Source organism: Lissotriton helveticus, chromosome 6, assembly GCF_964261635.1.
Source record: "Lissotriton helveticus chromosome 6, aLisHel1.1, whole genome shotgun sequence".
Lineage (NCBI taxonomy): Eukaryota > Metazoa > Chordata > Amphibia > Caudata > Salamandridae > Lissotriton > Lissotriton helveticus.
The window spans coordinates 1,635,231,753-1,635,259,335 of NC_136067.1; the positions used below are offsets into that span (position 1 = coordinate 1,635,231,753).

Sequence of the window (27,583 nt, forward strand, 5' to 3'; positions counted from 1 at the left end):
GTTGGACTGGAGCCACAACATGGGGGGACAGGAGCCATCACAGGCGGGGGTGGACTGGAGCCACCACTGAGGGGAGGGCAGGAGCCATCACAGGAGAGGGAACAGGATCCACCAGGGTGGGCACAGGGGTGGGCGGGGGCATGCAGTATTCTAGTATCATCTTGGGCTCCTCGCCCCCTCCTGCACAAGACAACGAGAAGACAGTCTCTCTGTCCAAAATGCCATCCCCCACTGTGATGTACAGTACTAGGAGATACTCCGAGAGAACTGATTGAACTGATTGTCCTCCATACTTTGTTATTCAGTGTGGGTGCGATTGTGCCATTTCTTTATTGTACTACACTATAAACTGCATGTTTGAAGAACCGAGGTTTGCTTACAATTTAGTGACAGTAATTACGCTCTGTGAAGAAAACCACGTGCTGCCTCGGTGTAATCAGGGGTGTAATCTGGCCGAGTCTCGGATGTTTGGGGCCCTGGGTAGAAATGGAATGTGTGAGCCCCCCTTTAAATAGCAGAGACATGACACATTCAGGGCTGTTTGCATGTGAATAGATGTCGCTGCTCCTGAACCTGCAGCCCCTCCCTCTCAGTCACCTTCGAAGCACCTCTTAACAGGTCATCAAGGGCTGGAGGTGTGAGGGTTGCCATCCCACTGTGACGCTCCAATGCTGCTGAGTATCTGAGGAGCTTTGGTGCAGCATCGGAGTGAAGAAGGGATGTGGGTGCAAGCTGTGCCGGCTTTAGGGTGGGTCAACCGGTGCCCTGTTAAAATGACGGACAAATGGCGTCCGTTAAAGATTCCTTCACGGACAACGGACAGACGGCCGAAATTACGGACTGTCCGTGAAATTTACGGACGGTTGGTCACCCTACCCGGGCTGGCGGCAAGTCTGACTGGCAGTGACAGGAGGGCTGAGAGCTGTGCGTGTCTCTTGGCTGCAGGATTCTATGGAGATGGCTTGGGAGACTGTGTTGCGACAGGACTAGAGTCGTGGAGGAGCGGGCGGACCTGGGGGGCTGAAGGCCTACATGCACCATAAGTCAGTCCATAAGCGAGGGCTGTGTGAGCAGAGGCCCCCATTACTGCGCACCGACTGCAGCTGCTACGAGACCGGGTGGTCCGGCGCGATGGAGGAAAGCCCAGGTGTGAGAGCTGAGGCCTAGGTGGGCCTGAAGTTGCAGTCTGCCTTTTCAGGCTGGGCGACAGCGGGCTGAGGAGAGAGCTTTTGCAACGCGGCGGGATTCAAAGATCTGGAGACTGGTTGCTGAGACGGGTGCGCGGGCCGAGGACCCAGTGGTGACATCGTGAGTACTGTGCCCCCGAGAGAAGGCTTCCTCCACCCACTGCTGGGCCCATTCTATCCCTTGCCTCCTGCCTTTCCCTCTCTCCCTTCGGATACAGCGTACTTGAGTCCGGAACTGACTATCTCTGGCTGCGTGGGGTGTGGGCCCGAACGTTGTGAGCTGAGCATCCCCCCCCCCCCGGCCTAAGCTTGGGACTGCCGATTTGGATCGGGCGTGTGCTCCTTGCTAGGCCATGGCTCGTGGCTTTGGACGCTATTGGTCCTGTTGAGGGCTGCTATAGACATCTGAGCTTCCTGTTTTCCGAACACCTTGCCTGGATTTGACTGCCCTTTCATCGCTGAGTGATGGCCTGGCCCGCTGAGTGCTGGTCTCCCCCTGGTCTGAGCCTTGGTTTGGTGGCCCTGGTCGAGGTGAGTCTACCCCCTTACCCTAACATCTTAACTGCCTGACTCTAGAAGCAGGAATCGGACGAGGGGCCAGGACGGACGGAGTAGCTCTGCTGCCCCCAGCGCCATGTCGGGCACCGCCAGCGGGAGCTCCTCGCCGAAGACCCCCTCGGACGGACACGGCGATGGGCAACCCCCGGACAAATTGGACCTGATACTCAAAGAGATCCGCGACTCCAGGGCGTCGATGGAGCTACAACTAGGCACCCTCACAAGTAACCCTCCTGAAGGCAGACCACGGCAAGCTAGCGGATAAGGTTAAGGAACATGGCCTAACCTTGACGGACCTCGCCCCGACGGTGGCGGAACATTCCACCTCTTTGAAGCAGCTCCAACAACAGGTCACTACGCTCTCCGATCGGGTGGAGGACGCCGAAGGGCGCAATAGGCGCAACAACATACGCGTTATTGGCCTGCCGGAGCGCTGTGAAGGACCTAAGGTGGCGGAATTTATGGAGCAATGGTTTAGGGATCATGTGGCACTGGAAGGACTCACCCCGTATTTTTGTGTAGAACGAGCACACCGTATCCCGACTGGCCAACCTAAACCTGGAGTGCAGCCCCGTCCCTTGATTGTGAGTTTCCTTAATTATCTGGCCCGGGATATTTTGCTGCGGAAAGCTCGGGAGAAGGCACTCATTCAATTTGAGAACCACCCGGTGTCTTTATATCCTGACTACACACTGCTAGTCCGGAGACAGCGATCCTCCTATCTCGCAGTGAAAAAGAAGCTTCAAACCGCGCAGCTCAAGTATGCATTGTTATATCCCGCTCGTTTGAAGGTAATCTACGGGAAGAAAACGCACTTCTTCGAAAGCCCTGCTGACGTGGAAGAGTGTATGGAGGTGATGTGCATAGGCTCCAGCCAGGTCAGTGCCTATGAGAGACTTACGCAGGGCTCGGGAGTGGCCTCTAGATGACCCCCCTATCATTCCCCGAAGCCCGGCCGAGGTGGCAGGACAGCCGGTCCTTCGAGAGAACAACAACGGAAGGACCGGAAGGGGGTGTTGGCAGCAGTTGGAACATTTCGGGAGGACCCGCACAAGATAGCTACGGACTCAGAGGACAGCACCCTCCATTCAGACTCTGATCACAGTACCATCTTGTTCCCCACCATTACACCTAGAGCGGCTGACGACCTATTGGATAACTGAATACTGACACTGTATCCTTATACCTGTTGAGATGTGCTTATGTGAATTATTAATACCGTTACCGTGTTGCTTTGATTTGAGTGGGTGGTTTGTGCCCCCTGCAGCGGGACCCCTGAGACCATTATCGAAGTAAATGTAAATGTAAATGTAGACATATTTGTAAAGCGCACTGATACTCCTGAGTGTCCTGGCGCTGTACTCATACCGCTAAGGAACCCTTCCTGGTTTTTCCCCGTGAAATGTCCACTACTGGGCATCCCCAGGGTGCAACCATGCATCCCTAGCGCTGTAGGGGGCCGTTGTGGAGACTAAGCAAGCTATTGCCCAGAGTTGCAGCGTGAGGCCCATGCTTAGAGTAGGCACCGAGGAGAGAAATCAGGTCCGAGGAATTATGAGCCCAAGATCTGCCGAGACCAGCCGAGGCAGGAATTGAACCCTGGTCTCGGGCCAGACCTCTGCATCAGGGTCTGCCGTTCTAACCATTGAGCCACACTTCTCCACACCTCTAGAACATGCAATGTGAGCTGAAATTCTTGGCTATGGCCTTTATGTAGGCTTCATAGTCTAGGTGCTGCTGTTTGATGCAAGGGCTGGGGGGCCCCCCGAGTGTCGTGGGTCCTATGGTGGGACTGGTAACACTTCACCACTCACTACATACTCATAGATAGTTTTTTCCCCGGGATGGAGTACCGGGGAGCCGTTAGGTACCTATGGCCGACGGTATGATGGCCGTCTGGGCGGCTGGCCATCTCCCTCTTAGCGTATGCACCCTCATTTGTTCTTCTCTCTGCTTGTTGCAGCACTGTTGGGCTCAGCGCGGTTCTAGCGCTGTGCCGGGTTTAGTTTATGTTCCTGGGGATAGGGATTCCTGGTCAGGCTTACCCGGACACTCACGACATGAAAAGATCCTACTTTACCATGGGCAACATGGCTCGACCGATTAAACCTCAAGGGTCCTATAATTTGCTAACCTGGAACGTGAGAGGGTTGGGCTGCATCCAAAAACGTCATCGCATTCATGCATTCCTCCTCTGACACCAAACGCACATCGCGTTCCTTCAGGAATCACACCTTACGGAGGCTGAAACTCAGAAAATGCGGAAAAAATGGAGGGGATGTATTTACTCTACGAACTACTCGGCCTTTGCTAGAGGAGCTGCCGTTTGGGTATGTCATGGGGTCCCCTTTGTTAAACTTGAGCAGCGGGTGGACGATCAATGGAGATATTTCTTAGTGAAAGGAACGCTAGATGGCTCCCTGATGATGTTGGGGAGCATATATGCTCCTAATTTGGATCAGGACAAATTCCTACAGAGGCTGGGTGGGGCTTTGGTGGACTGAGATGGAATCCCCTGTGTTCTGGGGGGGGGGGGGGACTGTAACGCGATATTAGACATACGATTGGATAGATCGCACCCCCCACTTCAGGCCTCCATCACGACTAGACTGACAGAACAGTTTGCCTCCTGGACAGAAGGATGGTCTTTATCCGACGCTTGGCGCACACTTCATCGCGCACACAAGGAATCCTCCTTCTATTCCCCTATGCACAATCTCCACACCAGGATTGACTGCTTCTTGTGTTCTAAGGCCATAGTTACGAACATGGGTGGGGCGGAATATCTAGCTAAGACCTTCTCCGATCACAGGCCCCTCACACTGACGCTGCTATGGGGCAGGGTGCCAACCCCGGTACCCACCTGGAAACTGAACCCAGACTGTTGGAGGACGCTCCCCTTCGCTCTTCTTTATCTACTGCTATCTCTGACTACCTGAGGGAGAATTGGAACACGGCATCCTCTAACCTGGTAGAGTGGGACGCCTTAAAAGTGGCGGTAAGGGAGACGGCGATGGGACAACTAGTAGGGGCTCGGCAAGAGATACACCAGAAACTGAAGGATGTAGAGAGCAGATTGCAAATACTAGAAAGGGAGGTGACCTAGATCCGAGGAAGAGTGCAGAGTTACAGACAGCTCACATTGATCATGCCGAAACACTAGAAACCCTTAGGGCAATAGACTATAAAGAATATACACGCCGAAACACACAGAGGCGGATAGACCTAGCACGTTTCTTGCACGACTGGTGAGGGATCAGCCTGATCCGCCTCAAATCACCTGCATACGCAACCTGATGGGGGTTATGGTCCATACCCAAACGGAAATAAATAATGCGTTTCGCACTCATCTCCAAATGCTCTTTGCACTCCCTGAGCCAATAGACAATACGCGGATAACTGACTATTTGCAAGACCTCCCATTCCTGACACTATCGGAAGCTACTAGGAAAGATATTGATGGCCCCATCACCCAGTCTGAAATCTGTGCGGCGCTCAAGGGCTTAAATCGCAATAAGACGCCTGGCATGAATGGTCTCCCCATGGAGTTTTATCTGACGTATTCGGACCTTCTAGTCCCGGTACTGGAAGCTGTCTTTAAGACGGCGTTCGATACTGGTCGTTTACCTGAGTCAACCATTCAAGCGTTGGTTACGTCCATACCTAAACCTGGGAGAGCTGAATTAGACATGACCAATTATAGACCCCTCTCTCTGCTTGCGACTGAATATAAGATATTGAGTAAGGCTCTTGCCAACCGGATACAATCGCATCTCCCCACCCTTATCCATCAGGAGCAGTGTGGATTCCTTCCGAATCGTAGTACCTCCCTGAACACTCGCCGCTCACACTCGATAATGTCGGAGACTTCTGGTACTTTCCCTCATGCGGGATGTATAGCACTGGACCTCAAACAAGCGTTTGACTCCCTGTCTTGGGAGTTCATGTTCGAGTCCCTAAAACGCTTTAAGTTCCCGGATAATTTCCTGTGATGGGTTTGCCTACTTTATACAAGCCCCACGGCCAGGGCTCGCACTGGCAGATACATTTCAGACAGTTATGAGGTACACAGAGGCACGAGACAGGGTTGCCCCCTGTCCCCGTTGTTATTTGTTCTTGCCCTTGAACACCTAGCATTATCCCTTCGTGGTATAGCTGGTCACATGGGTATACCTGTTCATGGCACGCAACATCTTATCTCCATATACGCGGATGATATACTGCTATTTTTTTGGGATCTCACGGCTAACAATGATCCGATACCTGAAGTATTCGACATGTTCGAGCAGTTATCAGGCCTGGCGATAAACCCTGTAAAATCGATAGGCTTTTTCTTCCAAGAGACACCACTCTACACTCACATACAGTTCGGCGCTCATAGTATGCCGGTGGCTCCTCACACCTTTAAATACGTGGGAATTCAGGTGTATAGATCGCCTGCAAATCAGATTGACGGGAACATCCAACGAGCAATAACCAGACTCCGGAGCAACGTAGGGTTCTGGACCTCCTTGCCCCTATCAGCGATGGGACGCATAGCCATCTCAAAAAGGGTGGTGCTCCCTCGCCTCATATATTATTTTGTGAATCTACCTGTGATTCTGCCTCCATCTATCTTTAGCACATTAGACACTATCCTGATAAACCTCATCTGGTGGTCGGGTCGGAGACGGATAAGCCTTCAGAAAATTCAGTTAGGAAAAAAAGCAGGTGGAGTGGGGGCACCTGATTTTAGAGGGTATTATTATGCTAGCCAGCTCTAATGGTTGTCCTACTGGACTGCAGGTAGGAACCTACATGAGATCGGCTCTACGCCGGAAAGACTGGGACGTGGAGAACTCCACTCCCTATTATTGCCTAAGGCCAGGATTCCCCCGGATTGTCCCCCCCTTTTAAAATGCGCCTTAACTTGTTGGAGGAAAGCTCTGTCTTACATGTCAGTGATCCCACCATATGCGGCAAACATTCCCTTGCTGGCATCCCCACGCCACAGGGCAGACTCACACGGAAAAGACTGCAAGACTGGACAGATAATGGGGTGGAAGATGTGGGCTCCTTCTTTGGAGATGATGTGCTCTTAGATCACGACTCATTCATGCAAATCACGGGCGCTCCACCTCGTTTATACCTGTTACATGCCACGGTGGCGCATTATATTAGGATCACCTGGGCGCCACAACGACTTAAACCCGTACAACACGAACTGGTACACTTATTATATTACATGGGACTGGGGGGGGGGCACTTAGTCCGCTGGTTGTATACGGGGATAAGGACACATGCAGCACTCCCACTTACGATCCTGAGAACTCGCTGGGTTGACGACACTACCACGGACATTACAGAGAGAGCGTGGCAGACTATACTGGAACACCCCAAAAGGGTATCACGCAATGTCAGGTTTAAATTCATCCAAACGATGGTACTACACAGAGCATACCTTACCCCTAAGAGAATACATCTCACGTTCCCAGATTCCTCTCACTGCTGCCCTCGCTGCGGGGAGGATGAAGCAGACTTTATCCATATAATATGGTCCTGCCCACGCTTACGCGCCTACTGGAGTGAGGTGTGCCAAATCCTCAATACTTTGACGCAATTGCCGGCCCCTACTGAGGCCTTATCCTGTTTATTGGGATTGAGACGCCGCTCTAGGAAGCAGAAAGTCAGATTAAAATTCATAGACTTGTCATACGTCCTGGCCATTAGGGCCATAACCATGAAGTGGAAGTCCCCCAGACCCCCCATAATGCTAACATGGCAGGCGGACTTGCTGCAGTGGGGTAGGGCGGAGGGGGCGGCCCTCCGGAGAGAGGAAGAAAGGGGACTACGTAAACATATAAACAAAATGTGTAAAGAGGGTCAGTGGAGATATATTTAAAGACCTATCATCTCATCTCCTGAGACAACATCTTTTAAACCAAAGAGAATGAAAGGTCTAGGGTGAGTGGTCTATACAAGTGACTGTGAGAGCAGGCTACAACAAGTGTGTGGAGTCGCAGAGGGCTGAGATATTCCCATCAAGTGGATTGCTTGTGGCACCGAATGGTACTCTTATGTTCGCTAATGCGGACCTTCATTTTCCTTGTAGTGTGCCCAATATACTGAAGTGAACAAGGGCAGGTGATCAAATATATCACTCCTTCTGTGTTGCAGTTCGTATGTTTGCGGAGTAACCAAGGTTTACCAGTACCTCAGGATTGAAATAGAATATTTACCTTCCACATGGACATTGGGGCTCCAAGTTCATGGTAGATATATAATAATTTTTCCACTTCTTCACTTTTTGGTTTTGATATTCACTCATATTTGCTGCAGTAGCTTACAATCTAGGTCCTGAAGAAAGCCCTGACAAAAAGGTCTAAGAGGCTGAAACATGTGGACCACCTGCACAGCGCCATAGCGTAGTCATAAGCTTCAACTACCAGGCGTGTTTTTAACATTAACACTCAGACATGTCTAAATAAATGTGTTTTGCCTGAGTCGCTAATTTTAACTTTTTCACCACAAGCACTGCACATTCACTTCTAACACCACCCGATGAGCAGCAGTTGGCTAGAGTGTATATTGTTTCATCCATTTCCGCACCACCATTGGATGGGTCGGGCGGTAGTATTGGATGTTTTAACAACTTTCCCACATGATGAGACTCCGCCAAAAAATGGGTGGTTTGATGGGAATATCTCAGCCCTCTGCGACTCCACACACTTGTAGCCTGCTCTCACAGTCACTTGTATAGACCACTCACCCTAGACCTTTCATTCTCTTTGGTTTAAAAGACTACGTAAACATTCCATAGCACTGGAGTGGGAAGCTATGGTGCTCGTCCTTGAGGCAATGGATCTCTCCCCTACTGTAGTGGCTGGGTCCCAATAAGACACATTCGCCCTCAGATATCTCGTGGTTCACGTTCTCCGTTTTTACTGAAATGGAAAAGCAGTATTTGCCGTATGCACTCTATAACATATGTGCTACCTGGAATGCCCATGGGCAGTGTAGGTCTGGGTTGGAATGACCAGGAGTGGGTGGGGGGTGGGTAGGGTTGGGTTGGGTTGGGACTGGGTGAGTTAATGGGTTCGTTTATTATAAAACAATACACACCAAAGTATTAATAATTGGATTGCACATAGAATGATCCTGGACTGATCAGATGGGGGTGATTATGCTATGTTGTATATGTGGACAGAGGATACACCGTACTGTATATGTACACATGTTGTAATTTTTGCTCTAGATAGACCTGCGACTGGGGAGAAAAATGAAAATGACTGCCTATGCCTCTAATTGTTCTGTATCTTTCCATGCCAAATTACAGTCGATAATAAAGTATGTTTAAAAAAAAAAAAGGCTCATAACATTAGCCTTATTAATTATGCCGATGACACGCAGCTCATCCTATCATTGGAGGAGACCATTTCACCTCATTGGAAGATTTTCACACCTGTATGAAGGATGCCTCTGGCTGGCTGAGAGAAAACTCTCTTCAATTTAATGCAGACAAGACAGAGATCTTGTGCTGCGCAGCAGGTAAAGTTCCCCGTCCACTACCCGATGACTTCTGGCCTATATCGACCGATACCCCTCTGAGACATTCAGAGACGGTGCGTAACCTAGGATGATAAATTGAGCCTTTAAACCCAGATAAACAAAACTGCTGGTTGCTGCTTTGCTCTCATCAAGGCGCTCCGAAAGATTCTACCAATGATACCATCACAGGCCAGAGCACTGGTAGTTAGAAGCGTTATCTTGAGTAGACTTGACTACTGTAATGCACTGCTGCTCGAGGCTAAGTACCTAATTGAAAGATTGCAGAGGGTCCAGATGACGGCGGCCAAACTGGCTTTAGCAAGACCAAGATATTCATCTGCCTCACAGGCGCTGGCAGAGCTACACTGGCTTTCAGTGTCAGAAAGGATAAAGTTTAACCCCTTGCGTGCTTGTGATGGAACCACTCCGTCACTAGCCACGGACGCGCTGTGCTGGTGACGGAGTGGTTCCGTCACGGCGCGCCTGCGTGGCGTCAATTCCGCGCCTGTGCAGGCGTTCTATTGAGTGGGCGGGGCCGTGACGGAACCACTCCGTCACAAGCACAGCGTGCCCGTGGCTCGTGATGGAGTGGTTCCATCACGAGCATGGCGGCGCCGCGCGGACCCCCCTCCCCACCAGTGATACGTCGGAAATACCGCCGCGGCCAAGGGGTTAAATCTCTCTGCCTAGTGTTCAAGGCTCTGCATGGTGTTGGACCCAAACCCATGCAGCACAAATTTGCATTGTATGTCCTCACCCGGAGCTTACTTTCAAGCTCAGCCAATTTGGTCAAGGTGCCCAAAGACAGCTTCAGGTGGGAGAGCTTTTAGCATCGCAGCAGCAAAAGCTCTGGAATACGCTTCCCACCAACATCAGACAGTTAGAGGATCTGATGCCATTTAGGAAAAGAGTCAAAACGTGGCTCTTTCCAAGAGAATGAAATCTATCGGCTCGCCTCGATCAGTCTACTTTGCCGTTTTGTCCATCTATGGCGGACCTGAGCACATGTTCAGTAGTGCCAGGAGACCCTTTGGGCGACAGTGCGCTTTACAAGTGACCAATACAATACAATACAATACAATACCTCTCCTACTTAATGCAACTTTGCTTCAGTTAAGATCTGATCAATTCCTCTATCATCAACGGCTGCATGTTCACTGTAGGATAGAATCCTTTGAATCTACTATTTATCACATCTTGGTTCATCAGGGTGTCATCTGTTTGATCTGGGATTGCCAAAATTGTTCTGTTTCCACCCGCTCTCTTTACCAGCCTCACTAGTAGATGTCTGTACTTACCCCTCCCTACTGTGTAACATTTCTATGTATCCTCTATAGTCATGCTTACCTAACCCTTGCTTCCTCTAGATCCTTCAACGTCATAGTTGTCTCATTGATGTTCGCAGTGCCCTCGGCCATCAGATTATCTATTTTCTGAATTTGGTGTGGCCTAATGCTTACAGCGGTAAACCTTGAAGCTGGGGAACCGGGCTAGAGTCTCGGCAGGGACTCTCAACATCCTGTGATTCTGAACAAATTACTTAATCTCCCCGTGCCTAACAAAATGAATGTGTTCGTCTGTAATGCAGCTGGTGCATGAAGCATAAAGTGCTCCGATACCTTCGGGTCGAGTTCCTGCTATCTAAAAAACTTTAAAAAGTACTTATTTTGCTTTTTCGAACTTTCCTTAATCAGTGTATTAGTCACATACATTCCCCTTAACAGTGACCTTAACTGCTTCCCATAGTGTCCCCGATGAACTCACTCAGTTTGTATTATGAGAGAATTTTTTTTTTATAAGAGCTCGGAGTTCCCCCCTGTGTGGGCAGTCCAATATTACCCTTGGATCCAATTTTAATTGTGGTATTGGTGCTACTTGCTTCCCACAAGACCATGTAAGTGAGAAAGGTGCATGATCAGATAATGTGAGGTCCAAATATTCTGGCTTTCGGTAATCCCCTATATAATCAGGGTATTTAAAGGCAAAATCAATCCTCGAAAATGTGGTAGAGCGTATAAAGAATATCCCCGCGCCACCCCATTGTTGTGATTGCTATATATCTATTGAATGTAATTGATTCATTGCCTCTAAAAGTGCTGTAGAGCACCGCCCTAATGTTCTATTGGTTGGGTTAGAAATGGCAGTTGCCTATTTACAATAGAATTGAAATCCCCCGTCAATAGTTTTTTGTATTGAACATACAGTGTGAGAAGTGTTGACATTTCTTTGAAAAATGAAGATGTATATGTTTGATGCATATGTGTTCAGAAGGTAGGCGGGCTGTCCACAGGCTGTCCCTGACACCCCAATAAACCTGACATTAGGATCTTTGAAACTTTTTCTGGCTTCACTGGGACACCAGGATCCATCCATATAGCCACTCCTCTTGACAATAATTAAATTCAGCACGCCACAGTGAGCCACCCTCAGTTTTAGTTTGAGTTTCTTATGTTCCGGGGCTATTAGATGTCTCTTGCAACACTGCTATTGGAACGTGCCTCCTACAGATATATGAGCAGATTCTTTGTCTTTTACCTACTCCATTTATTTCACGCACATTCCGATAACTAAGTTGGATCCATTGTGTGTGGTGGTATATTGCTGCTAATCGTTGGTGACTGGATCGACCACCCACCGGCACTCTGTAGATGTGAGTTCCATACTGTAGTCTTATTGCTCAAATCTTCTTGTTTCCTTTGTGGGCCCACCGCCAACTCGGCAACCAAAATTCGTACTATATTACTAAACATAACTGCATATCATTAAATCCCTTCCGGCAGGGATACCAGCTCTTATTAGACCGATTCGTCCCAATTTCCAATCCATTCAGTCGTTCCACCCCTCTAAGAGCACATCTGTTCCGTTTTGCATTCGTGAGACCCCCCCCCACCTTGACTTAAAAAGCGGCGAGATCATCATACGCTACACATTATTGACTCCCAGGCCTTAGGCCAGCGCTGCGTACCAAGAGAGGAGCGTGTAAGGACCAGCCCCAGATCCTCTGCTTCAGCGCTGCTCTCCCCTGAGGTGCTGATGTGAGGCAGAGACCCCAGCCTTCTCAGATCGTCATGGTTACCGTGCACGGTCATTGGTCCAACGTCCTCCACCCTACCATGGACTGTAAGGACCCAAGCATCCAGGGGTTCCCTCTCACCCAGTGCACCGCTTCTCTTAGGGACGAGGGGGTGTCTCTATGTTTGGTGGAGCTCTGGAGTCACAGCAAAGTGCATCTGTTCAGACGGCCATCTTGGATCCTACGGGTCCACTTATTTATAAAAGAAATGGAATTCTGAGAAAAACAAATGTTTTCAAACCGATATTGCAATTTCTGCAAATATTTCACCATTAACAGGATGGGAATAGAGGGTCAGCGGGACAGAAACAGGGATGGGAACTGAGGGACAGGAACAAAGAAAGGGGCGAGACAGAGGAACAGGAAACCAGATGGACAGAAACAGCACAGTGACAGGAAAAGAAAGACATGGACATACTGAGAGGGCTTGAGACATAGGGATGGGGCAGAGCAACAGGCGGAGAGCAACAGGTTGAGTATCAGGGACTAGAGAAAACAGATGGACATAAACAAGGACTAGGACAAATAAACAGAGAGGAACAGTGAAAGTAGGAGACACACAGACATCATTGTATGTCCACACAGCCATTGTCCTACATCTGGAGACGTACCATCAAATGCACCCATGTACCCAGCGGCAGTCCACGTGCCCAGTCACACCACGTCCCCCTGATATATCCATAAAAGGCCCCACACACACCCCTATCGACTGCCTATATGCCCACTCACAACACATTCCCATCATCTTAGGTCCACACGATCACATACGAGCACAGTCACAATTAAACACCCATACACAGACCATTAGATTATTACCATCATACATTCACCTTCACAAGCTGACAAACCCACCATCAAATAGACGCACACCACCCTACACTGACAAAGCCATTGTATGCCATACTTCAGCACTACCGCCATCATAGGGCCTAATATTCACCATTATATGACCACACACTCACTAACATACACCAATTGACCATCACATTCCTGCCCACTGACAATAAACCCACACTGCCACATTCAAATGCCAACACACCCACATCATGTTCACTCACCACCATACAACACACCCACCATCATTTAACGGTACAAAAGGGGGTGGTGATGGACAGAGCATCTGAACCAATCAAACACTCACCCCCAGTCAACAGATCTGGGTTTAATCCATCACCGTTCTTTAGCCCACTCTTCCACCCCAGTTCAGACATGGCCATATGCAAATCAGTCTGACCCTGTGCCTCATGGGAACAGTCCAGCCCGAACTGCCAAGCCATGCCTTCCCTGGACCGGAAACAAGCTTCCTAGGACCGGTTTCTGGCATTACAGCCGTCTTCAGCCAGGCTTGCTTGAGTCCAGTGGCTAAGTGAGCAAGGGACTCGCGTCTGAGCATACCCTGCCAACTTATGGCGAACAAAGTGGTACAAAAGAGGATCGTGATGGACGGAGCATCTGAACCAATCAAACACTCACACCCAGTCAACAGATCTGGGTTTAATCCATCACCGTTCTTTAGCCCACTCTGCCACCCCAGTTCAGACATGGCCATATGCAAATCAGTCTGACCCTGTGCCTCATGGGAACAGTCGAGCCCGAACTGCCAAGCCATGCCTTTCCTGGACCGGAAACAAGCTTCCTAGGACCGGTTTCTGGCATTACAGCCATCTACAGCCAGGCTTGCTTGAATCCAGTGTCAAAGTGAGCAAAGGACTCACGCCTGAGCATACCCTACCAACTTATGGCGAACAAAGCGGTACAAAAGGGGGTGGTGATGGACGTTGCATCTGAACCAATCAAACACTCACACCCAGTCAATAGATTTGGGTTTAATCCATCACTGTTCTTTAGCCCACTCTGCCACCCCAGTTCAGACATGGCCATATGCATATCAGTCTGACCCTGTGCCTCATGGGAACAGTCCAGCCCGAGCTGCCAAGCCATGCCTTCCCTGGACCGGAAACAAGCTTCCTAGGACCGGTTTCTGGCATTACAGCCGTCTTCAGCCAGGCTTGCTTGAATCCAGTGGCAAAGTGAGCAAGGGACTCACGTCTGAGCATACCGTGCCAACTTATGGGTCACCCCGAGTGGGATGGGTATGCTCAGACGTGAGTCCCATGCTCTCCACACCACTGGAGTCAAGCTATCCTGGCTGAAGACGGCTAATAGCCAGAAACCGGTCCTAGGATGCTTGATTTCGGTCCAGGAAAGACATGGCTTGGCAGTTCGGGCTGGACTGTTCCCATGAGGCACAGGGTCAAGGCTGATTTGCATATGGCGATGTCTGAACTGGGGTGGTGTGGAGTGCAAAAAAACTATGGATTTAGGCCCAGATCTCTGTACTGCGGTGAATGTATGATATTGTTCTGCATTCTGTCCATTTACTGTTGTTTTTGCATTTGTCACCATCATTTAACAACACAAACATCATACAGCCACACTCCCAGCATCATACACCCACTATCATATTAGCCCATCCAGCCACACCATCCTGTACAAGCACATATCCACCATTAAACACTCACACACTGACCATCAGGTAAACACCATAATACACCGCCATACCCATCATCACAAGCTGATATAATCATAATCATACTGCTGCTCATCCACCATCCCACACACACACAAAGCTACCATCCTACGTCTACACACCTACCACTATATGACCACACACTTGTTATATGGCCACACTCTCGCTGTCATACACCCACACACACACCATCATAATATGCCCATACGCCCACCATCAACTGCCACAAAACAAACCTCATACACCAAGTAATTAAGTAAGTAAAACTTCATTACATTTAATAAAAACCCTAAAATCACAATAAACGCTCATACAGACAGTTTTGACCGTGAGGTTAAAGAGAGCTGAACCTTATTACCAGGGCGACCCTCCTCTAACATACTTTCGGTGCTATACTGGTGTAATAGTGCACCTTGGTAGGTATATGTCATTAAAGTGCAAAGTGCTGACTGTTTCTTTAAGGCTCTGGGGATCTAAAGTGCTGGTACTGGAGAGCATTATTTAAGACCTGCATCTCTGAAGTGCTAAGTTACACATTTGTTTAAAAGAAACATTCTATTTATTGAGTCTCTGGACTGCAATGGGTTGTCAGATAACTAAATTAAAACCGAACCCTAAATAGGGCTGGGCCCGTTAAATAAACGTAGTAATTCTGATCTCTTGAAACAGCTTAGGTAAAACCCTGTGAATCTAAGGTGTTAAAGGTGGAGTGGGACACAGTCAACCCCCATAGCCTCCTCTGCAGCCTATGATGGGTTACTGCCAGAGAAGCCACGCTCTGCCTGGTCCATACATTTAATAAGGCGGACTGTCATCGTGGGAAAGTCGCTCCTCAGGCTTAAGATCACTGCTTGTCAGCAAGTTCCAATTGCAATTTGTATGTACACAGGTCACAACTAATATCTGCGTTCAGGTAAGAGGCTGGACAGGAACAAAGAAGGTGCAGTAAAGTTTCTTGAGGTTGCCCACATAGCCTGCACGTCATTGGGAGAGGGAGTCAGCCACTTGGGACATCGGGTATATGAGGAGCATAAGCTGAAGCGTAATTCCATGAGCCTTAACTTAAAGTAACACCTATAGGTTTCTGCCTAATGGTTTTAATACTGTGGCTGTTTGTAAGAGTTAATCAGCATCCAGATCTGGCTCCTTTTTCTGGCCAACATACACATCATCTTATGGCCACACACATCCCTCATACACTCACACATCCACAACCATACAGCCATACACCCACTGACACGGCACCACACTCATCATTGACTGGCCATGCACCCACCATCATACACCAACAAACCAACCATAAGTTGGCCACACACCCATCATCTGTCAACAACACTTCCAACATTATACGGCAACCAAACCACAATCATACATGAGCACACCCACACAACCAACACTGCACACCAACACACCCACAATGAAATGCCCGCACACCGACCTTTACACATACCAAAAAGACACTCACATACCTACTACCATACAAATGTGCCACCATGCCCCCACACCCACCATCAATTGCTAAAACAAAATCAAATGAATGCAATTCTCGAAAAAAAAAAAAACATAGTTAAAAAAAAAAAAGTTAAGGTTGACTAATACATTGATGACACCACAAAACATAAAAAGGTATGAAACTCAAAAGTTAAGGTGAAGGGCTGAGTGAGTATATTTATGAGTGTGTAAACAGTAGTATGATTAACTAGCTGGAGTGATACTAAACATAAATGGTAATTTCAGAATACTATTTTTTTGGGTGGCATTACTGTGACATCATACTTTATCTTCTCATGGCAAAGCATCAACTGAAGACGTGTTATTTTATTCATTTTATTGACAGTTGAGAGCATCTGATATAAGTAGACATCTAATACAAGAAAGTATATTTAAAATGTACAGCTGATTTTATCACAGTATTGATTATGCACCTGTTTAACACCTACCCGCGTCCTGGTATGATTTACTTTACACTGATTATTCACTGATAATCAACTGCTGTACTTGGATAGCTGCACAGTCAAGCTCAGAGAGTTCAGATTGTACAACAAGCCATGCAATAACATGTAGATCCATCTCTCCAACACTTCCTTCATTCACCATCTTCATAGATGACTCCACACTTCTTCAGGGCCCTCTTCACATGCGGCACTGCCTCTTCCAAAAACCACCTCCGGGCGTACATGATCTCCATCACATCCAGCAGGAGGTTGCGCTCTCTCTTCCTAAACACAGAGATTCAAGATTCACACGTTTGCGCTAGTTACTTTATGAAAAAAACATCTTCCAATTCAGAAAATTCCACAGAATAAAGGGTAAAAGCGAATCAATCGAGTATCACATTAAGGAAAGTTAAATTAATTGGTATGTTCTGCCCTTTTAGGTCTGTGTTTGAAATAGCTTTAACTCCCTTTCCACAGCTTTTCTGTCATTGGTCTCCTGGATTGTCATTCACATGACAGCTCCTACGGAATGGGGCAGCCCATGCTTGTTTGTAGTGCTATCCACATTTTGAATCAATCCGCAGAACACCCATTTGGTGACTGGAGTGTCAGTCATCACGAGTGACTGCATTTTGCCCCTCTACTTCTCTGTCCTCTGAGGGGAGGGTGGAGCATTGAGAGGCAAACGCGTACACTTCTTTACACTGTTGACAAGGTTACCCTGTAGTAGGGATGGGGGCACAGCTCTTACTAAAACACTAAACCCCCCCATCAGCACTCTCACAATTCTCCCTCTGACACAACTGGCTGGGGAGAATTTATCTGCCATTACTGGTGCAGTACAGGCGCAGACAATGCTTGTTTCTGTAACATTTATTAGGCACAGGACATCTGAAGTACAAGCTTGCTTCACAAATTCAGCAGGTTCAGTAAGGCCTCTGCTGAGCCAGCTTATCTAACACATATAACAGGTACAGTACAAGCATTTAATTAAACCATCGTCCTTCTCTCCTTATCGTTCCTACAATCCACAAACTGAATACTATACCAAACTCCCTAACACTATTCCACTGCACTGCTCAATCCTCTTCCTCTGTCAATCACGGCCAAGATGTTTTACGGACTAAACTACATTATCCTGTTAAAGGAACCTCAATCAGTGCTTCCAATCCATGCAAGGATGTTGGGACATCCACCACAATGCCCAACAAATGCCTACACAGCACACATTGTGCACCAACCGTTGTGTGTTTAGAGATACACTAATTGACTTGGCAGAAAATGATCTTCATGTGTTGCTGTTTTCTCTTCCTATTGCAGCACACACATGTAGCCTTTGACCTTGTTCTGTGCGGGATTACCCCCTCATATGTCACTTACAAATTGTGGGTCCGAAATAAAGCCAAAATATAATACATTACATCTCTGAAAATGAAGCACTGAAAGAGAGATTACTTGTTTCGCATTTTTTCTCATACTGGCAGGTCATGCCCTTTCCTGGTAATAAGTGCAAGCACTATTACGTTTTGTTTAACTGGGGGATTTATACGCCATGTTGGATCGATGACAGGAAATTATGCAGTATGGTTATTATCCCTACACTACTCCGCATTCCCAGATTCTTGTGTCCTAGGGTATGCGTGGGAAATGTGAGTTTAGGAAGGTCCTCTGGTTCGCCTTCTTAATTAGATTTCTATTGATGTGTCCCAATACACACAGAAGAAAAAACTCTTCAGGAAAAAACAATGATTCCATTGATCAAGTCAGCACTGCCATTGCACCAGTAACTCCAGGGGCAAACAGTTTAGCGAAACTACATTTGCATATTTTGAAAATTGGCAAGGTGCATCAGCCCTTGTAATATCGTACTAGATACATTTCTTACCGCTGCATTGCCCAGTTACAAATCTGCCACCCTTGTCCCTTCCATTTAGTAATTGAAAAATCTCCATTGAATTAGCAGCCTGCTCCTAGACTATCAACGTCTAGGCATAAAGTTGTGCAATGTAGAACAAGCAATACTGGGCATTAACCTCCCAGGATCCTTCTTGTATCGTGTGCAGAAGACGAAAGCTGCTTTGGGCCCTTTCATCGATGTGCCTACTAAGCTCAAACATTATGGGCTCCCAAGAGAAATCTGGGTCAGCCCTTCAGTCCAGGCACCAGGGCTATAGTGGTTGCACAGTGGGCTGTAGGCCACCGACGCAGAACACTCATCCACTACACAACCGTTGGGGCACATGCAGATTTCCAAGACATCCAAACGAACTTATAGAGCACGAGCAGTTACAGAAAGGGTGTCCTGGCGTGTGTATGCTTGGCAAGAGTATTAAAAAGGCTACAATACCTCATTTAAAGACCAAGTCTTATGAGTTTTACGTAAGGCTAGGTGATGGCAAATTAGCCGAATAGATAGCAGTAGCAAATTCCAGGGCTTGGGTGCCAGATAAAATAAGTCAGAAGCAGCCAATTTTTGGTAGTGAATCCGAAGAACTGTGAGTGGGAGGTTTGAAGATTTCTAGATGGCTTGTAGAGAGGGAGTTTGGCAGGAATATAGGCTAGTCCGGTCCCATGGATTGCACATTTCGGGACTGGTAGCCAATGAAGAGAAATGCTAAAGCAGAGATATGGGCTTTCTGGAAAAGGCAGAATATCAGGCGAATAGCAGCATTTTAAATATGGTTTAAACAGAACAGTGATTTATGAGGGAGACCCAGATAGAGTGCGCTGCAGTAGAGTCTGGATCGAACTGTGGCTTGTACAACCAGGACTTGTGCTGTGGGTGATAAGAAGGGAGTGATTTTTGGAGGCACACAAAGCTTGGTAGAAGCAGCCAGATGAAAGTTTGCGGACTTGGGTAGATAGAGTAGGATTATGATCAAGCTAGAACCTCAGGTTATTTTACGTTAGATACTGGAACAGAGGAAGGACCCAGCTCAGCAGACCACCAGTCAAGAGACAAGAGTGACATCAGCTTTCCTAAAAGAAGGATTTCTATTTTATCAGTACTCTTTTTCAAGAAAGTATTGTCCGACCACCTGACAACTGTTAGAAGACAGTTGGAAAGCTAGTGTGAGTATTAGCATTGGTGTCAAAGAGATAAAAAATTATTTGTGTATCACAAGTGTATCTTGCATAAGACAGATGGTAGGAATAGAGAAGTCTGGCTATTGGACAAACGTGCGTATTAAAAAAGAGTGGTGCTGAGGGAGGGCTCTTGTGGAAGCCCAGGTGTAACTTGTGAAACTCAGATCGAAAAGATGGGAGGTGTATAGCCTGTGATCGATCCTGCGAGAATGGGAAAATCAAGTCACGAGTCTTACCCCTTGCACCGACCTGAACAGGAATACTAAAAGGATTTTACACTCTACAGCGATAAAGGCAACTGAGGCCAATAGGACCAGGGCCACTGCTTGAATACAGATGTCCTCCAGTACTGAGACAAGTGCTGTCAGTGCCGCGGTGATTATGAAACCTTCACTCTGCTGAATTGAAAACTTCCTTATGTTCCAAGAATGTAGAAAATTGAGTGTTGGCTTCCCTTTCCAAAATCTTGATTGCCATAACAAATAGCAAGATAGGCCTGTAGTAAATGCAACAAGACTATTTCCCAGCGTCTGATCTTGACTTCGCCAACAGATTGATTGTGTGGATTAGTAAGAGGAGTGGCAGTGTAAGTAAAAAGATAGTGAAGGATATGAGGAGGCGAGCCCAAGCATATGGAGAGGGCAAGATGGATGAGATGGACCTCTCACACCTGGGAAACTTAGACTGGAGAGTGGTCCCTAGGCTATCAGAGTGGACTGTGTTGGCGTCATGATTAGAGGTCAGACAGGATAAGATCTCAGCACTGGCTTTTATCTAGTTGTGGAAAAAGATGGATAGGTCGTTTGATAATCCTGACGTTTGGGCACGAAATATTCCATGTTCAATTCCTGTCTGCCTCTTACAGTCCTGTCTATCAAGCTTGGGGGTGTCGGGAAACAAGGGGGACCAAGGTTTGGCCAGTGATAGCGATAAAGTTGGCTTGGGGCAACCTGGTCAATGGCAGCTAGGAGCCGTATATCGTAATTGTCACCCGGAATTTCAGTCGAGATGTCTGAGAAGAGAGGAGTTATGAAAAAGCTGCAGGTATTACTGTGACTTTATGCCATGGTGGCTTTTTTGACAGCACCCTGCTACTGTGTTACCTCGTCAGAGAGCAATATCTTCAATTCCTGAATATTTAGCAAGAAAAATCAATATAAATGCATGCACTAGGTAGTAATGCAATGGCTGTTTATTTCATCTGTTACAATCACATCCAAAAGCCCTCAGGCAACATCTCCGTCCTGGTAAGGTCATTGATATTTTAGGTGAACAGTGAGAAAAGTTGCCACCAAAGTCTTAGAAGCAGCAGAGGCAGTGTCATACCCGTCCACAAAATTTGAAGATGACAGGATATGACCCTTGACCTTACTGACATAACACTATAGTAATATGCTCAGTAAAATGCACATATATCAGCACAGCTGTATAGGTGACTTGATGCATCTCTTACAAATGACAGTCCAACGTGTACAAAGCCTCTTTAATGAGAAAATACCCATATGATGGCCTTTGCACGCACACTTTGGCAAGTCGGCTGTTCAAATGTGCAAAACCTAAATGTATTGCTACTGCCTGCCTACCTCTGTGGCTAACTGAACGCCTTATGAGCAAGACCAGCTGTGAGTTGAAATGGCCCCTAGAAAGCTAACTGGCACAATACCGCATTGTTTAATTTCAACCTGCCCAATATACATAGACAAATGGCGTCACACCACTTGATGGGGTTAAACTCCAGTTCAATGTCCAAGGGCGTCAAATAGGGCCAGCCAAGGGAATCAAATACTCCTGGCTTTCTCTTTGTGTGGCATCTCCATTGCTACCCTGGTCTCAGAGGCCATGAAAATAGGGGCTTGATCAGAAAGTGAGCAAGGCTCTAACCCAGTGGTTAATAACCTGTAGTCAGCATCATAGACCCTACGGGTCCATGATGTATATCCAGGGGGTCTGCAACTGTTTAGAAAGCAGATTAATAAAGTACATATGCATAAAAAAAGAAAGCTTGAAATTTTTAAGTACAGAAAACAGAATCTAGAAAGGACAAATTGGAGTATTAGAAGTAAAACAGACAACGTAATATGCTCAAGTCTAGAATATCGTTCCGTCTTCAAGAAATAAAAATAGATTTTGAAAAGCATCAGCCATCCCATTAAAATGATAATTTCGATTTTTAGCAAATGTTTTCTTAATGAATGAAATACAATATTTCAGGAGTTATGTAGTTGCTTTATGTGTACCTTTCGTCTGTATTTTTGTGTACTGGTTTGAGGTTTAAATTGAGAAATTGCTTAGGTAGGGGTCCTTGGCTTCCAGTAGTGATTAAGTGGGGGTCTACAGAAATCATAATGTTAAAAACCGCAGCCCGATCCCGTTTGCTGCCTTCAGCTTTCTTTCCTTGCTCTTTTCCTACTCCTATCAGCAGCAAATGGGACTCTTTAGAAAGACTAGTGGTTGGACAATGGGTCAAATTTGTGATGTCATGCAGGGTTCAATGGTGGAAGATGTTACTTTCGATAGCAAATAACATATGTGATATCATCAGGTTCAGACTTTCCACTGATAAAAGAACGTTATTATTTCTGCTTTATCTCCACATGGCCTAGAACTACAGAATCATGATGTGACTGCAGGAAGAAAACACGTTTTAAAACCGTCTATAATTAGAGAGGTCATACTTACATCTGTCTGTACACATCCTTAAAACGAATCATTTCTTCTTCCAGTGTGCCTCTGGTTGCAGCACACTTTGGAGAACTGAAGTCCTGCACCATGGCACCATGACAACCGCAGCAACAGTTTCTGAGGCCTAACAAAAATACAAGATTTGTTCCATTTAATCTCTTTGACATTATGATATTTAACAGCATTTGACTATGTGACCAAGGGTTGGTGTGGAAGCTTTTCTGAGATGAGGCCCAATCAGTTACAAGATGGAATGTGGCAAACATAACTCAGTGGCCCACTGGCCTGCCAGGTCAGTGGAGCCATTGGTCTCTACTCTGGTGGAGGACTGGCCGCCAGATTTATATTATTATTATTTATTATTATTATTATTATTATTATTATTTGCAGGGAGCACTGATCATCCCCAAGGGGATCTCTTGGCACCAGGGTAGCACACAACCTAGTGTGGGAAATGCTCATTAAAACAGCCAGGTTTTAAGAAGTTTATTAAAGAGAGCCAGCCTGGGACATGCCCAGGTCTGCCTGCCAACAAAATATCAGCGGCTCGGGTTTTCAGAGTTTCCTCTCTGTGCGTGCGGAGTTTTGTACGTTTTCTTGCCCCGGAGCGCCATATCTTGCATGGAGAACATAGGCAAGGAATATGAGTGATGGTCACTCCACATATGTGACCTGCAATCCAGTGGAGGACGAGTCGTTAGTTCAAGAGTCTCAAAGGAAGGCTGGAATTATTCTCTCGACACTGCAGCAAAGTGTTTTTTTCTCCCACCTTTTTTTGCACAAAGCATTGAAAACAGGACTATTTGCTGGTTGTCGAGCAACACTGCAATGGAAACAATGAATTTCACACCGCTACATTTTCTTTGGCTTGGAGATTGTTTATTTAGTTGTCACCTTGACATCATCCTCCCTTTATTGTTATACCTAACTGCACACACTAGCTGGTCTGATGATCCATTCATTTTGCTCGCAGTGTGCTCAGTGCTTTTTATTATAGCTTCACTTAAATCAAGATTTATTAATAAAAGTTCCCTTTGATTGTGTGGGTTATTAGTTCCTCCAACCAGCTGAGCTCTAAATAAGTAGCTATTTAATGTCCCAGTTTAACACATATTAGATATGGCAATAAAAAAACATAATTCAACAATTACAATTTTTTTGTTTGAGTCTACCCTAAAAAGTAGTAAGGACCAACTTTTCCCACAGACAAAGCATTTTTTGTTTTGGTAATATAATTGGCACCGTTTGATGAATCATCACAAAATTTCCAAAACTAGTACGCAAGTTAGTTGAGCTACCGTTTGGAAAGTTTCGGGTTGATTCATGAAGCAGAAGCAGAGAAAAAGGGGGTCCCAAAACACCTTTTCCCCATACAATGTCTATGGGGATTTTGCAGTTTTTAGATCTGAATACAACCTAAACCGCTGAACGGAAGTACACTAAATTTTGCAGAAAGGTAGATCTTGGTCTCAAAAAAGACCTTTTTGCAATTTTGTGTAAATCTGTTCAATAGTTTGGGAGTTATTAAAGAAAGAAATGTATAGCTTTCTAGGGACACAGATCCTCTGCAGACCTGTGGGTACCTGCAGATCTGAAGCCCAATTGGAAAAAAAACCTCGCCCACCATTACTTTACGTCGAAAAAAACAGAGTGGGTGCGTCAGAGATTCTGTGGATGATGTCATCAGTGAAGTCATTTGAGTTGTCATCAGCAATGTCATCAGTGATGTCACTGACCATGTCATGAGTTATGTAATATGTGAGGTCATAAGCAGTGCATTGCGGGGGCACAAGTTATAGTTAGCTCACTAACTATAACAGCTGAATTTCACTGGTTTTGAACGAGTGAAACCTGAGCGTAACTATAACGTCCCTGTAATCTTTGGTTTTTTCAGTAATTTTCTATGGTTTTTAGGTCAAGCCTAGGCAGTGTGCATGCGCTGTCTGCAAGACCTGCTGTATTCACTATATGGAGTGTATACCCGCCTGCTGCTTAACATAGGTTGACTCCAGCGTTGCTCTTCTTTGGTGGCTCCTCATTGGTTTCCGCTCCCGATACATCACTTCCGTTTGAAGCTCAGGACCACTGCTCAACTACACATTAATTCTCCTCATTAGTGACCTTTTGCTTTAATGCAGGGACTATTTCTTCCACGCACTCCCATTCCCTGCGCCCCTGCCACTGCTTATTTTGTTTTGCTTCATCTGTGCATCTTTCCTTGCTGTCAGGAGTGCCCCTGTTTACTTTTCTTTTAATCACTTCAAAGTTAGAGGATTTATTTTTTACACTTATTACCCCCTTTATTAGTTTTTTTCTTGCATTTTGAGAGGTGATTTACACAGAACCCAAGTGTTTTGAGTCTCCAAGACTCGAACCCTGTTCACCGGCCTCATGGTCGGCCTCTCTAGCACTTACGTCATCTCCTCTCCCCTCAACAACACCATGTAAGATGGCTGACACTCCTTTGGAATGCACAATTCTAATTAAGGCTCCCTGTTTTCAGTTTTTGCTGATTTTTCCAGATAAATACAGACAGAAAAACATTTATTTCCTTGTCTGTATTTATTTTTAAATGTGGATAAGTAAATTGGGTTGCTTTTTGAATGATTCTAAATACTCTCTGTCATGACTGCCGGGTCAATAGCTGTGTGGATTGATAGATAAGAGGGTTAAAAAGAAAGTAATTTTAGTAAAGAGGCTTAAACAGCTGTAGACATGCACAAGGTTGATCCTGAAATTTGCATATTTTTATACAGACAGAAATGTTAAAAAAATAAATACCATAAAACCCAGAGACCTAGTTATAATGCATCCCCATCATGCGTTCCAGAGCAGCACCAACCATCCTGCTCTGATGATGCTGTTGATTCATAGTGCTGTAACTAAGGCTAGTATTGCCCTTTTTAATGACAGTCAATTTGCCAACCACTAAAGGATAGAAGGCTGATTTGGCCTGGTCTGATTCGATATGTGCATCTTTTTTCTTGAAGTCTGTTAACACATTTGGCAGTGATTTCCCACCTGTAACTCAGTGTCAATGGTTTCTCTTTCATAGGGCAGAGCTTTCACGGGGCATTTGTATTGGCTGCTGGTAATTCCACTCTCTCTCTTGCAGTTTCCCTGAGAGATTTTGACAGCTTTCAGAAACAAAAGAGACCCATTGTGTAATTCTGTTACTGACCCAGTCACAGATTCCAGAGCACCAGGAACTATGCCAGTGTATGGGTATGCAAAGCATGATGGTCCCCTGCTTGTCAAGAGGATATGCATATATTTTGCCCTGTATTATTTCCAGTTCCATCTTCCTCTTGGCACTCCTATGTCCACACTTGGGAAAGTCAGATTCATAGTTTTTGTAAATCTTTTTGTCTTTTTTAAGTCCCATTTTCACCCACTACTCCTGGAGTTTAACACTCTGTGAAGTTCTTTCCATAGCTATTTTATTAAGATTTATTGTTCTGTATTCACTTTCATCATGTTACTTCTTGTGTTGTCATTGATTACAAAGATCATATTATATCACATCCTTTGATGTAATCAAGGTCATCCAAAGTCAGTTCCTGTTACGACATCTGAGGTGTATAAAGGCATGTGATGTCACTTCCATTAGGTTAATGATGCTGGTGAATTAATACAACTTAAAAGAAGTACTATAGAGAGCATGCTGCAGGATCCATATATAGAAAGTTATACGTCCTCTATCATCAGCTTTGAAACTGTAGAGCACACCTCCTCTAGGAGGTTGGGCCTGCAACACCCAAACTATTCTGTGTGAGCTGCAGTTCCTGCTGTGATGTTAGAGATTCTCTTTCATGCTGCATATCATATCCAAGTTCATATCAGATGCAAGATCATATCAGCTCCACGATTAGCGAAAGGAAAGAGAGAGGCTCTTCGAGTCAGCTCTTTTACTGCAGAACCTGACCCCTTTCACCAGTGCACTCTGGCTGTCTTGTCATTGTACAAGAAGGTCAAGAGATGGGCATCGATATTAAATCATCCTATGTTGTCAAGCTCCTTGGCTCATGGCTTACATGAAAAAGGTATAATGTGAATGATGAAATCAAAAGAACAGGGGAAAACAGCACATTTGCTGTGTCCTTTCTTCAAAAAAGGCATAAAAAAGAACGTGTTCGCTCATTTGTTTACAATGTGTCATATATGTTGGTACGGTTATATTATAAATTTATATACCACACAATATAGACTACATTGTTTTTGACACTTAATATAAGGCCTCAGTCATAACCAATGCAAAAGATTTCCATGCTAAGAGGAATGTATGACGTTACAAGGCATGCTTTTACCACGCATGCTGTTACAACGCAGGTTTTACTACGCATACCATTACAACGCAGGTTTTACTACGCATACCATTACAACGCATTACACTTGGGGGTGCTGGATAGTGAATAGTTTAATTCACTATTCCAACTCCAGTCCCCGTGGACACTAGGGAAGGTGTTGGATAGTAAATTAAACGTATTACCTATCCTAGAGCGCCCCCCAGTGTAATGCGTTGTAATGGTATGCGTAGTAAAACCTGCGTTGTAACAGCACTGCGTTGTAATAGTTGCGTTGTAATGGTTGTAAACCGCTAAGAGTGGATGAATAGAAGTTTGAATTAGAGTCGCAAGAATTCAAACTTATGCCAAGCAAGTTACGTTCAAATGTTTGCAGCATATGCACAACCCACTGAAAAATGTACCAGCATCTGATCATGTGGCTTTAAGTTTACATAATGTCTGGAACAAACAAAATGGAGACTAACGTATGGTGTTTAAAGGACTTGGGGGGGGGGGGGTTGTGGGTGTCCAAGATGGCACCATGTAAGACCTACTTCTTGTAGCTCTGCTGCCTGAGTATCATATGGAGGCGGATGCTGGCCTCTCCCGGGCCCCACAATGACTGTTGGCATGCCTAGGGCAAAGTTTGACCCTGCTTTGCCCAGAGAGCCCGCGCCTGAGCCTGTTGGAAGGTGACCTGCTAAAATGGCGGCCGC

General features: G+C 46.1%; 1 protein-coding gene across 2 annotated transcripts in view; it reads right to left on the reverse strand.

Moving 5' to 3' along the window:
• Window positions 1-16,688: 16,688 nt before the first annotated feature.
• The window catches only part of LOC144761845 (uncharacterized), a 330,433-nt gene continuing 319,538 nt past the window's right edge, over window positions 16,689-27,583 (reverse strand). For both annotated transcript variants that reach the window (XM_078647073.1, XM_078647074.1), the window contains 2 exons: window positions 22,579-22,705; window positions 16,689-17,094 (listed from right to left, as the gene is read on the reverse strand). In XM_078647073.1, coding sequence (XP_078503199.1) covers window positions 16,962-17,094; window positions 22,579-22,705 — 260 coding nt within the window. In that variant the 3' untranslated portion in view covers window positions 16,689-16,961. The remainder of the gene's footprint in view (window positions 17,095-22,578; window positions 22,706-27,583) is intronic.